The sequence below is a fragment of the Conger conger genome, chromosome 12 (assembly GCF_963514075.1).
Source record: "Conger conger chromosome 12, fConCon1.1, whole genome shotgun sequence".
Taxonomy (NCBI): Eukaryota; Metazoa; Chordata; class Actinopteri; order Anguilliformes; family Congridae; genus Conger; species Conger conger.
Window position 1 is genome coordinate 18,295,057 of NC_083771.1, and position 13,556 is coordinate 18,308,612.

General features: G+C 42.7%; 1 protein-coding gene across 1 annotated transcript; it reads left to right on the forward strand.

The window, feature by feature from the left end:
- The first annotated feature begins 3,249 nt into the window (after positions 1-3,249).
- On the forward strand, positions 3,250-11,871 carry LOC133142522 (globoside alpha-1,3-N-acetylgalactosaminyltransferase 1-like). Its single transcript, XM_061263790.1, has 3 exons — positions 3,250-3,520; positions 5,418-5,480; positions 7,469-11,871. Exons 1-3 carry the CDS (start codon positions 3,493-3,495, stop codon positions 8,398-8,400), a joined length of 1,023 nt encoding a protein of 340 aa, XP_061119774.1. The 5' UTR covers positions 3,250-3,492; the 3' UTR covers positions 8,401-11,871.
- Positions 11,872-13,556: the final 1,685 nt, after the last annotated feature.

Here is a 13,556-nt window from a genome sequence, read left to right on the forward strand (position 1 = left end):
TGACCCTCTCACAAATAAGCCACGCTGCCTTATCACCAAATGAGGAGCTGGAGACATAGAAGGAGGATGTGATAATGTGAGCAGACAATAGAGGGGCCCCTCCCCGCGCTATCAGGAAGTGCTCAGGGCCTGGTTTTATCGCGAGCCAGAGAGGGTCCCACCCCGCCTGCAGAAACCCCACAGTGTGTGAGGGAGGAACTGCACAGTCACCCCGTGCCCAAAACAAGCGCTGAGTCACACCAGGGGAGGCAGGTGAGGACACAAAGTTTCTTTTTTAGGGCCGACCGGCGTAGGGTGGTTCAGGAGGCGTGTTCAGGGAAGACATTCCGGCACGGTGTTCCATTGCATGTCACTTTAAGTATTCTCTTGAGACCGAGGACCGCACTGGAGATACAGAAAGGGTTGCTAAAGCTTTTATGTGCCATCCTGTGAACATAACTTTTTCCCTAAAGTCAGGGAAGGCCTGCAGGTTCTTCGTTCACTATGCAGAAAATGTGTTGTGAAAAATAAAAGGCTAATGAACAATCAAACACAATTTAATCACATTTCTCAGATTTTCACAAGATGCACACCTTTAAAGCACAAGCTTTGGGATGGGTTCCATGGTAACCTGTTGGAATATTCTCCATTTCTCCATATCTATACCTAGATAATGACATGGTCCTCCAACATAGTCTCTGCTGACACTTCTCAGGTCTCAAACTATTGTTGCGTTCATATGAATGGCAAATGTCCTCACGCAGAACCTGTTGTGGCCTGTGTGACGTCATTGTGGTGTTCACTTTGTTGCGTTCATATTTTTATTATACAAAAAACGTGATGTGACTTGATAAAATCGCAAAACGACAATGCCAGATTGTTAAAAAGACTCTCCTAGTGAGAACAGCATTTTAGTTTAGCTAGTCTCTTATTTGCAAAGCAGGGCTTTAACTCCATATAATAAAACTTCAGCCTCCCCCATTTTTTTTGGTTCACTTTTATTGCACTTCCAGCTGACATATTTCTGGTTTGGTAGAAATTGAAGTTTGTTTCTTAAATTTATGGAACCAAATATCCCACCTGGTTATGAAGCTACAACTGTTTTCTGACAAACGTGTAAGTTTATTTCATAATCCGTTCAGCCATTTTCAAGAAAACGATATTTTTGGCAGGCTTATACCTCGATATATGCTGTCTTGAACTACTTCTTTTGTTGTGTAAATGCATTGGTAGGTCATTTCAGTATCAAATTAATATAAAATGGTAAATTTTGGCATTTATAAAGCGCCTTTAGCCAAAGCACTATACAATTGATGCTTCTCATTCTCCCATTCACACACACTCCCATTTAGGGGTGAGGCGTCTTGCTCAGGGACACTTCGGCACATCCAGGGCAGAATTGAACCGGCAACCCTCCGACTGCCAGTAGCCTGTGCTTACCACCTGAGCTAATGTCGGCAACGTTTCCTGTACAGGGTTTCCTAACCCTTCCAACAAAGGCGTAATGCGTCATATTCAGGTTACAGACAGTTTCGGAATCTCGCTGCGTTCGCATAGCAGAATGAAAATACAGACCTGCTGAAACGTACAATAGGTAAGATTTTTGTGTTAAAACATTGTTACAAGACCATTGTAAATCCCTTCCTATCATTGAAAAAGGCTCACTGGCATATTGACTCACCCTCTGCCAGTGTTTATAGTCCTTAAATGCGGGTTTCAAAATATGTTGTTGACAGGCTGGCACTCTGTACCAAAACATTGTATAGCTGTACAATAATTCAAGCTTGTTAGTTGAAATTGGTTTTAATTGCCACAGCCAATGGCATTTCAACATCAGCGTGTTCACAGAGAAGGGGGAGGGATAAACAGTGTTGTGGTTTGAGTGTGTTTTTTGCTGCAATTCCTCTCTTGACCGTCAGAGGTCTGAAATGACCTATTGTACCTTTATTTGCATGATTTGGACTTGCTATAGATAAACTTGCAATTGTACTGGCTATTGGTTGCTAACAGGGCTCTGGTTAACCTAATTTTGAAATAAAGTTCCATTTTAAATATGATGCAGTTTGGTTATTTGGAGAGCTTTTTGGACATACTGTCATATACAGTATGTGAATAAAACATGTGTGATAGTTAATTTTCTTTATATTTTGTATCAAAAAATCTAATTGTAATATAAAAATAAGCTTTTCTGATCATTCAGGTGGCTGGACAAAAATATATGTTTTGTATTTAGAGAGTTTTGTGGACACTTGAGGACATCTGGGTGCAGACTTGTGTCGGTCCTTGACCCAAAGCAGCTAATTAGCAGTATTAATTAAACTAACAATTAATTAATAATATAAATGAATGACTAGCAGAAGTTGGCATTAAACCAGACAATGATATAGCCCTACCAGCCAACCTCTGTTTGTGGTGGCATACATAAAACAGCTCATACATCAGGTGACTTTAGATCCTCAGTCCTGGCACGTGCAGATGCCCAGGGGTGTATTTCAAGTCTGAACAACTGAAACCACGTTTAGCAGTCATTATATTCAACAGCACCTCAGCTATCTCCACGGTTACACTGCAAAACAAGTCTGTCTTTACAAGTGTCTTAGTCTTGTCATGAGACTTCAAATCTTATTATTTTCAACTCAATATTAAGTTGTTTTAAGTTTGCTACTGTTTGCTTGCGAGTAAAATTATTGTACCCCATTAGCAAATCTGGAAATGAGTAAAACTGTGTCTCCTCAGTGGCAATAGTTTTGTCTTTTTTAGCGAACAAAATGTAATAGAAATAAGATTTTTAGTGTAAATATAATTGTTGATACGGTGGTGATGATTTTTTTTTTTTGCAGTGTCACAAGTTAGTGGCAGTTTGATAATCCTTCTCAGCCCCAGCTAACCATTGCGAGCGAGGCTAACCTCAGGGCATTTTAGCCAAACATGCAGCGTTGTCACACGCCATAACTTCTTAACAGACCTGCAGAGGAAGAATGTAAAGGTCTGGGAGAGCTGTCGTTGCCCGGGCCTGTCCTTCTGGATGCCTGGCTATTATGCCAGTGAAACATGTGGCTTTTTTCATCTTCTTCTTCTTCTTCTTCTTCTTCTTCTTCTTCTTCTCCTCCTCTGTTCTCCTCTCTTCCCCTCCTCCAGGCTTCCCACATCTGGCTGCTGCACCAAACTGCAAGGCCCCGCTGTCAGGCTCGAATTCCACAGCTGTGGGGAGACATAGAGCGAGAGGGAGAGAGGGAGAGACGGAGAGAGGGAGAGAGAGAGCGAGGGAGAGACAGATGTAGAGGGAGCAAAGGGAGGATAACGGAAAAGGAGGGAGTAGGAAGAGAAGGACTGAAAAAAGAAAGACAGAGTGAAACGTGTGAGTGAAGGACGGAGATAACGGGAAAGGAAGCAGGAACACAGAAACAGAAGAACCAGAGAGAAAGAGAGAAAGAGTGAGAAAGATACTGAAAAAGGGGGAGGTAAGAGAAAATATTTTCAGGCAGAAAAGTCGGCAAGCCTGAGCAAAACAATATGGCCCGCTTCCTAAGCTCCACCTCAGGTCAGTACGACTCTGTCTCTCTTTTTACCCCCCCTCTGTCTCTCACTGTCTCTCTCCCTCTCTCTCTGTCTATCCCTCTCTCCATCTCTCTCTGTCTCTCACTCTCTCTCCCTCATTCTGTCTATCTCTCTCTCTGTCTCTCTCTTTTTGCAGCAGAGCTCATCGACTTCCTTTCTAGCCCAACCCCTTAACCCCCCCCCCCTTACAGAAGTACAGACACACTGTCTGTGCTCCAACTCCACTCTCCAGCAAAGCTACCGACACTAAGTCAGTCACTATTATTTGACTGTTTTCTTTTCATTGCATTTTTAGCTTTCTTTCTTCCTACACATTGCAGCCACGACTGCAGGCTGGAATGACGGATCTTTGCCAACTGCAGTGCAATTCTTTTTGCAAAAAAAAATGAAAAGAAAAGCTCACGGTGTCCACAGCTGTAATGTGAAACACTGCTGCTGAATGCTAACTGCGAGCTTTAATGTGAAACACTGCTGCCGAATGCTAACTGTGAGATTTAATGTTGTTTTTATAGCTCGCCGTTTGCAGTTTATATCAACAGTTTTCCGTCGTCTCATAGGGGATTTGGAATACGATTATCCCGGATGGCTGCACTGAGTGTTAAACAGGAGTTGAAGGAGCTGAAAATCCTCTTTGCATGCTGCTCATTTGGTTGTAACATTTCGTTCCCCTCCAGCAGAATAATTCATGTCTATGACCCTGTTGCATGCAGACAAGCCCCCGTAAGCAAAAAATGGAATCTAGACATCTAGAGGGGAGGGAATCTAGTTTGACTTTGGACATAAACAGACTAGGTTAAACCCCAATATATAGACCAGGTTTTACTTTTCACTTTTCAACCAGATATAGTCAGGCTTTCACCTGAATGCATGGATTGCACTTCACCAAATTTTCAGCGCAAAAATGTTCACCACAGGCCTGTTCTGTCACCGGCCCATGACCTAGCCAGAATAATGTAATACCACCCTGATTTCCACGCTTTCTCAGGATCTGATTGGCCTGTTAACACAGGTTATGTCACCTCACCTGGTTTCTTGGATCTGAACTGGTAGCTGATTTCACAGTTAAAACAAAACAGGTTCTACTGTAACTCCACAGGTACAAAACCTAATAAAAGGGGGGGGGGGGGGGTCAAAGTCCTGACTTGAACCCAGTAGAGATGTGGCAGGATCTGAAGCCAGCCAATGCGGTGAAAGCAGCTCTGCTTCAGAGGGCTAGAATTCCACCACAGTGAAAGACTGGTATCAAATTATAGAAAATATCATTGCAATATTACCCCGATGGCAGTGTTATCCATCACCAGTGTTGGATTATTTTTTGTCATTAAATAATCATTTTAAAAATGTGTTTTGTGTTTAATCAGGTCCCCTTTGTCTAATATTACATTTTGACAAATATGCAATAATAGAGGAAATCAGGAAGGGGGGAATACTTGTTCACGGCACTGTATGTTCACTGTATGGTGGTTCATACAGCTATGTGTATATCAACGATACGGCGGGTTTTGGGAGGTGGTTCTTGTACCCACAGCTTGGTGTATATCAACAGTACAGCGGGTTTTGGGAGGTGGTTGTTGTATCCTCAGCTTTGTGTATATCAACAGTACAGCGGGTTTTGGGAGGTGGTTGTTGTACCCACAGCTTGGTGTATATCAACAGTACAGCAGGTTTTGGGAGGTGGTTGTTGTACCCACAGCTTGGTGTATATCAACAGTACAGCGGGTTTTGGGAGGTGGTTGTTGTACCCAAAGCTTGGTGTATATCAACAGTACAGCGGGTTTTGGGAGGTGGTTGTTGTATCCTCAGCTTTGTGTATATCAACGGTATGGCAGGTTTTGGGAGGTGGTTGTTGTGCCCTCAGCTTTGTGTTTCTTGTTTTGCAGGGCTGGAGAGGGTCACCAGGAGACGTCTGTTCCTTGCTTGCTTGGCCTTGGCTGGATTCATCTGTGAGTGAAGGGTTTGGTCAAATTCAGACTATGTGCAGAACCCATTATGCCAACCTGCTCAGGTTATTCTCTGCAGTGGTCAGATATGTTTCCAATAACACACATATTACATCCATCATCTAAACCAGTCATTCCTGGTCAAGGTCATGGGGTGTGCTGGATCATATCCCAGCATGCATTTGGTGAGCATATTACAGCTAAATTAAACTACTATTAAACTGTCCAGCTAATTATTTGTTTGACACCCCCCCCTTCCCAAATTTGCAATGCCCAATTGTGTTTTAATTAGATTCCTTTTTTAAAATCAGTGCAGCATTAATTTCATCCCAAGTGTGTGATGTCAGTCATTTCACACTGCAATTTGCAGCTCTCTCGCACAGACGTGAGTCGGAGGAAGACGCTTCAAGCACAGTTTCATAACCGGACATGCATGTGCCTGCTATAACACCTGCTGAAGCAGTTGGAGTCGAAACTGAATGTGCTCCAGTTTCGATACAGGACCATGAGGCCCGTCTATGCATTAAACACTGCCTTAACAGGACAAGGATCCCAGCAGCCATGCAAATTATTTTAAATGATGACTGAGCAAACAAGTGACATTACAGAAGCAAACAACAAATTAATTATGGATCACGTTAACACGGGTCCAAGACACACTAGATGATGTGGCATTATTTTAAGACTTTATTATAATAGCATATCCAAAAAGGAGTAAAAACAAAAGTACAAAAAATGCAGCCAAGTTGCATTTGTTTGTACTGTTATCCAAAGAGCATCTGCCATCAACCTGAAAGCCAATACATATTTGTACGTCTTGGTTGATATCATCTACAATCAGCTGAAATGTTCGTGGCATAATTTAAACATGTCCTTTCTTGTTCCATCATTTTTGCAGTCAGCAACAAGGTCGCAAATTGGGTACTGGCACAGACTCTGTTGGGTGTTGGCACAGACTCTGTTGAATCACCTGATACTCACGGGAAGAAATGTGATCTAAGTGACTTTGGTCGTGGAATGAATGTTGCTGCCAGACAGACTGGTTTGAGTATCTCTGCTGATCTTTTGGGATTTTCACACACAGCAGTCTCTAGAGCTTGCAGATAATTCCTCTTCCTTGCAACAAAAAAACATCCAGTGAGCAACAGTTCTCAGGGCAGAAAAGCCTTGTTAATGAGAGATTTCAGAAGGGCCAGACTGATCGACAGCAGCGTTAATAACCACACATTACAATAGTCGCATGCAGAAGAGCATCTCTGAACACACAACACATCAAACCTGTACATGGATAGACTACAGCAGCATACGACTTAATACATACCTAATAAAGTGCTCACTGATTATATGAAGGTTCATGAAAAGGCAAGAAGTACGCTAATGTGGCAGGATAATCTGTACAGCCAGTGAGATAGTACCTGACTCTCATGGTACCGACCAGAACCTCCTCTAGTTTAGAAGCAGAGAAGATGGAAGGAATGCAGCTGAGTATCTGGTGGTTGTATAGAGCCTGTGACGCACCCTCAGAAAAGGTTTATTGCTTCCATAGGGGAACCCATATTAGTTCTTTATGGTACCCTCTATGGTAGGGTTAATCAAATCTGACCCTCGATTCAAAATCAAAGCCTGCTTTTGTTCCAGGCAGTTTTCACACCTGGCTCCCAGGTAAAGGGAGGGTGGAAAACCAGCAGTTCTCGGCCCTCGAGGATCATGATTTGATGATATGGTTGGAGTGAAAACTACTGAAATGTTTTATAATAACAATTTGTCATTTAGATGATGCTAATATCCAAAGTGACCAACAGTTGATTACACTAAGCCGGGGACAATCCCCCCCTAGAGCAATGCTGGGTTAAGGGTCTTGCTCAAGGGCCCAGCAGCTGTGCAGATCTTATCATGGCTACACATGGGGCTTGAACCACCAATCTTGGCTGCCAGTCATGTACCATAGCCTTGAGTGTGTGACCTCGCCCCTGACTGGCGTTGTGTTCCAGACTTCCTGCGAGGCAGAAAGGCGGGCGTCACGTCGGCCCGCGTGCAGTCAGGGGCGGGGGGCAGCCCCAGGGAGGCGGGACGGGCGGAGGAGTCGGCCTACTTCCTGAACGAGACGTCGTGGCGGGCGCCGGTGGTGTGGGGGGACAGCCAGGCCTCGGAGCGCCGCAGGGACGCCCACGCCTACCAGACCTTCCGCGTGGGCCTGGCGGTCTTCGTGGTGGGCCGCTACTCCCAGCACCTGCTCCGCTTCCTGGTGTCGGCCGAGCGGCACTTCCTGCTGGGCGAGTACGTCTACTACTACATCCTGACGGACAACCTGCGCGCCGTGCCGGACCTGGAGATGCCCGAGGGGCGCGAGCTGAGGCCCGTCCACGTGGGCGAGATGCCCGAGTGGAGGCGGCTGTCCCGCGTGCGGATGTCCCTCCTGGCCGACGCCATCAAGACCCGGATCCAGAAGGAGGTGGAGTACATCTTCTGCATGGACGTGGACCAGGAGTTCGTCAACCCGGTGGGCACCGAGATCCTGGGGGACCTGGTGGCCACCCTGCACCCCGAATTCTGCGGGATGCCCCTGTACACCTTCCCCTACGAGAAGGTGGAGGTGTCCCAGGCCTTCGTGGAGGAGGGGGAGGGCGACTTCTACTACACCTCGGAGCTGTACGGCGGGCTGTGTGCGGAGGTCTACGCCATGGCGCTGACCTGCACCCACCTCATCCTCCAGGACTCCGAGGCAGGGTTCCACGCGCTTCAGTACGAGGAGGGCTACCTGAACCGCTACCTGATCAACCGCCGGCCCACCTGCGTGCTGTCCCCGGAGTACAGCTGGTGGGACTCCCCCCGCACCCTGGAGGTGCCCGTCCAGCGCATAGTCTCCGTGGGCCGCCAGTGTGCCGCACTCGAGCCCCAGAGGAGAGAGGCTCGGAGGTGCTGAGATGGGAGGAGGAGAGAGAAGACGAAAGGATGGGAGATGAGGAGAGAGGAGAGGAGAGGAAGAGAGAAGAGGAAAGGATAGGAGATGAGGAGAGAGAGAAGAGGAGAGGAGAGAGGACAGTCGAGGTGGAGAAGAGGAGACGGGCCTCCATTCTAACATTTTTCCAAGGAGCACATGTGCTCCTAATCTGAAAACTTTAGGAGCACACCAATGCATCCCAATTAGCAGCTGTGCTCGTAAACTGTGTTCCAGTCAGCTCACATACATCTTTAGGAGCAAATGCTCTTTGCCATCAGTCTAATTCAGCCATTTTGTCCACACAAAAACATCAGCGTCATCTTTTCTCCAGATACTTGGAAACGTGTGTGCACGTGTGTGTTGTGTGTATTCAGTGTTTCTGTTTCCCTGAAACGAATCAAATATACCAACATGCACTCTCGTTAAACAGCAGAAAGGTGTGTAATTAATGACAAACGGCAGATTTCAGCTGCAGGGAACAGCCTGTGCGATGATAAGAGCTGGCATTGAGCCCCTGTTTTAATCTGAGATGGCTAAATCATTAACCTGAGCCCACATCTCAAGGCCTGTAAATACCTGGAAATGGCAGAAAGAAAGGGCCCAGCTGCTCTGGTGTACACTGTAGACTAAACCCATATGCAAAAGTCTAATGAAATATCGAGAAAATATATGTATTCTTACATGATTGTGGCCCCTTTTATAGATACCCATGTGCAAAACATACAAGAAACACATATGGAGTATACAGAAAATATAAAATACAGATGTGTATATAACTGTTCTATAAAGGTCTCACATGAATTTAAAATATAAGGTACTTCACAATTGAATTTTATATTGAGATCAGAGGAAACGTACATGTTATACAGTATGATATTCCCATTCCTTTCTAATAAGGCACTATATACAAAAGGGGCCATAATCCCATAATAATACATATATTTTCTTTATGTTTCATTTAGTAAAACATACTAATCAACATATACGATTAGGTGCACTTTGATCTTTCCGCAGCGAGGTGTCTCACTCATGACCATTCTACAGCACTCTTCCTGTGACCTCTGAATTACCTCTGAAATAGAACTATCCCTTTAAAACCTCTGAAAAAGAACTATCCCTTTAGAACCCCAGAAAAAGAACTATCCCTTTAGAACACAGAAAAAGACCTATCCCTTTAGAACTCAAGGGGGGGGGCACCTGGTGCTGTCCCCTGTGGAAGATGGATCATATAAGAACTGAAATTATTGCAAGCACTCTACGGATACCAAAGATGCAACTTTGAACATGGTGATGACCTGTTTCTTAGCAACAAAATGCAGTGACGCAACACAGTGAGTGTGTGTGCCAGGTTATATTATTGTTGAAATGCATTTCAGCCCCCAAACATGACAGCACTTAATCATTAACTCATATGACTGCACAATCTGTTCACAGATTTCAAGGCTGTGTGTGTGTGTGTGTGTGTGTGTGTGTGTGTGCACATACAATTAATTTATGAATGTGCATATATTACATTACATTAGCAGATGTTCATGTACAGAGTTATTTACAATGTATGAGAAATATAAATGCACAATATAAATGGTTGATTTATATGAGTAACAGTGCCAGACCAAACAGCTAACTGTGTTCCCAAAGGACACAGTCAAGCCATTGACAACCTGAATTTAAAGCCATGGTTTAATTAATTTGAATAACAATCCACTGTATTCTAGATTAGAATGTACTGCAACTCTACCATCCCTAATTTGGGCACAGAGAAGGCTACTCCAGTTCTTATATTATTTATTGAGCATAAGTTCTCTATTGCCCCATGAATGAGGTCTGATTTAACTTGCGAAAAAGTAAATTGCAGATTATTTGATCATTTTGGCAAGAATGGATGTTCTGTGAAATGAGTGGGGAACAAAAGTGTTCTCTCGGTGTCCCATGTAATTTTGCTTGGTCAGTTTATGTTCCAAATCATGGATTCAGGATTCTTAAGAACTAGATGTGTATTTTTATTCTTGTGTTTGTTTAGCAGTTGTTTATATACCGGCTGATGTGCATTGCTTATCAGACATGTCAATTTACGGTGGGAAAATTTCAGGATAAGTACATCCAAGGATATAAATGCAATACATTTCTCCACTGGAATTCAAAGATGCAACATTTTGGTCATCAGTCCTACCACTTAAGTGCTATCCCACAGTGCCATCCTGGTATCCCTAAACATAAACAAAGCCACACCCATAAAGAAAAGTTGGAACAGTGTGCTTATTATTCATTGCGTTCCCCCACAGCAGGGTTTCTGAGAGAAGAGTACAGGCCTGTGGCCTTTAATCCCACTCACAAACTCTGCAGGTCACGAGTCAATGATCACTTGTGTCAACAATGGGTGATGAGGAGATACAATTACACTAATGTGGGCAAACGCTTTTAGAAATCTACGATTCAGTCACTGACGATTTCAGGTGATGAGAAAATCCATTGCTATTGAATGTGGAGAAGGAAACTTGATTTTGTTCTGGGTGCAGATTTCACATTGTGATAGCTTCATAAAAGGTCACTCTCTTTTGGTGCATCCCCTCTGGTTTTTGCATCTTTTGATTGGCTGCAACAATGTCCTTTCAAATCTCTGAAAAGCTAAGCATAAATTTTTAACTAGCTAAGGCATGTTTACTAATCCTTAGAATCCATATGCCTCTTAAAGTTTTTTTTACAACCACTTTCGAGCAAATATCAAAAGTTTGTGCTCAAAGTTGCACAAACGGCCTGACGATTGTTCAAAACCTTGCATTGTGCATTCATATCGAAGAATAAAGCTTGCACTTCAGAATCATTGCTTAAAATAACTGTTTTATCATGAAAAACTACAGGAATATTTGTTTAGATCACCAAAACAAAGATACTGATAGTTTCATTTCATAGTTTCATTCTTTTTGTGGTTCTAAATAAAGGGAATAGTAGATGGTAGAAGAGAGTGGAATCATGGGAAAATCTGAATTTATGTTCTCCCTCACGTAAGTAAGTAGGTGTCATTATTGGAAAAGGCCTGCCAAAATACTGTCAAATGTTACATCCATAGATAATGTAGTAGTAATGGTTAATCTTCAAAATGAAATTGGTGTCAATAGATTGTGTTATCCTAAAACATGCATGATGTAAACATGGAAAGTTTCCATAAACTATGCATGAGGAGTAATGCTACAGTTACTTATCATTTTGAGCAGTTGGATAAGCAGTTGACAGTTAGATGCACTGTAATGAAATGAAAAGACAGATGTGTGTATTGCATTTTACCTCCATGTTCAGTTGTGTCATTGTGAGCAAGTGATTTGGTTCAGCGAACAAATTATTTTAGGTTTACATGTATTGTATTCAGGCAACTGAAAAAAAGTGTTTAAAGTTTGGAAGAAGGTACATTTTGTTTTGTGTCTACAGTTTTGAAAAAACCTCTAGGTTCTGAAATGAGTGCCAAAGTCATTGTAAAAAACAATAAAAACTGTAATAGGTAGTATGAATGCTCATCTCTGTACAAATATTTTCCTTCAGATTTACAGTAAAAACCACATTCGTTTCCTTCTTAATACTGCTTAGAATGGCCTTCCAAAGTTGCGGTCCAAGCTTTTAAAAATATATAAAATTCAGTCTTTAAGTCTTTTATTTGTGCTATAAATCAGAATGTGTGTGTGTGCGTGTGTGTGTGTGTGTGTGCATGTGCATGTGCGTGTGCGTGTGTGTGTGTACTGTAGCCAGTGATTCCAGAGTCAGTAAAATGATAGCTGGGTGTGGTGGATGCTACAGTAATCTGATGGATTCAAATGAGCTCTCCCACGCCCAGGTTATGGTCGCCACCCAAAACAGGCCCTATATAACCGGGCCTGTGTTTGGCCAGCCATACCTGACAACAGCTGGACGAGCGCCATCAAAAACACAGATTCATCATTATATTTTCCCCTGTTGGCCTCATATGCAAAAACATCATTTAATAACAGTTCCCAGGACACGTGACTACCACTAAGAGGCTTTTATCTCTCCCTTTGGGTGGAGAGTGGAATGTGAATTAAGATTGCCTCACTCAAACTCAGGCCCCATTGGACTTTGCACTGTAAGCAAGACAAAATGGCCACCATTCAGAGCTCCCTGGGCCCAATATTTTTTTTTTAAATTTGTATAGGATTTCAGTAACCAGATAGGATTCAATATCAGAAGCTGTGATGCTGATCCTGAAAAATGGGATAAGGATTTTGTAATCCAATTTTTGTGTACTTTTTTAGCAAACCCGAATCATTCTGTTATTGCAACTTACTATTGGTTTACATGTTCTTGATGAACCCTCTGAGTTTATGCTGGTGTAGTCTTTTTATTTTAGTTTTTGACACATCAATGCATACATCATGGAGAGTGTTCTTGATCTGTTTGACAGTTGGAAATGGGCTTAGCTACACAATTAAAAGTATTATTTGGACATTCACTACAGTGGTCTGCCAGGTTGTTTACTATTGTTGCTTTGCTGGCAATATACACTTATTTGGTCGTCATGTCGAGAAACAAGCAACAGACTCCAAATGTAAATGTTGCACCTAGAATCAACTCTCAAACTTTCTTTAGCTTTCTTGTGCATGCACTAATTATGCAAGGACAAACAGCTGGCAAAGAAACAGCTGAGTAGCCAATTGTCCAATTACTTGTGACACTAAAATGAGGAACGCTGCCTAAAAAAGGCTGTACTTTATGGTTCAGTTAATATGGCTGTAAATACTCGCTAATTAATAAATACAATGTTCTGTAGTTGAGCCAAAATAATGAAACCTTGTGTCACTGTCAAACACTAAAGGGCTGCATTGAAAATGTTTGTTCACTGTAGATCAATACTATTTCATAAGCCTTCAGGCAATTATTTGGTATCATAATTCAGATTTTATTTAAAGAAATTGATTTTTAAAATATAGCTTAAAGGACACTGTTGTTATAAAATAATTGTATGAAATAACTCCACGGTTATAAAGTTACAATAATACGGAAAGCTTGAATAAGCTACAGATAAGCACCAAGAGGCTTACCTCTAATGATACCCTGTCCATTCATTTTTGTAATTTGGTGCCCATGAACTAGCATAAATAAATAAAGAAACCGACCAATATGTTTACAATTAG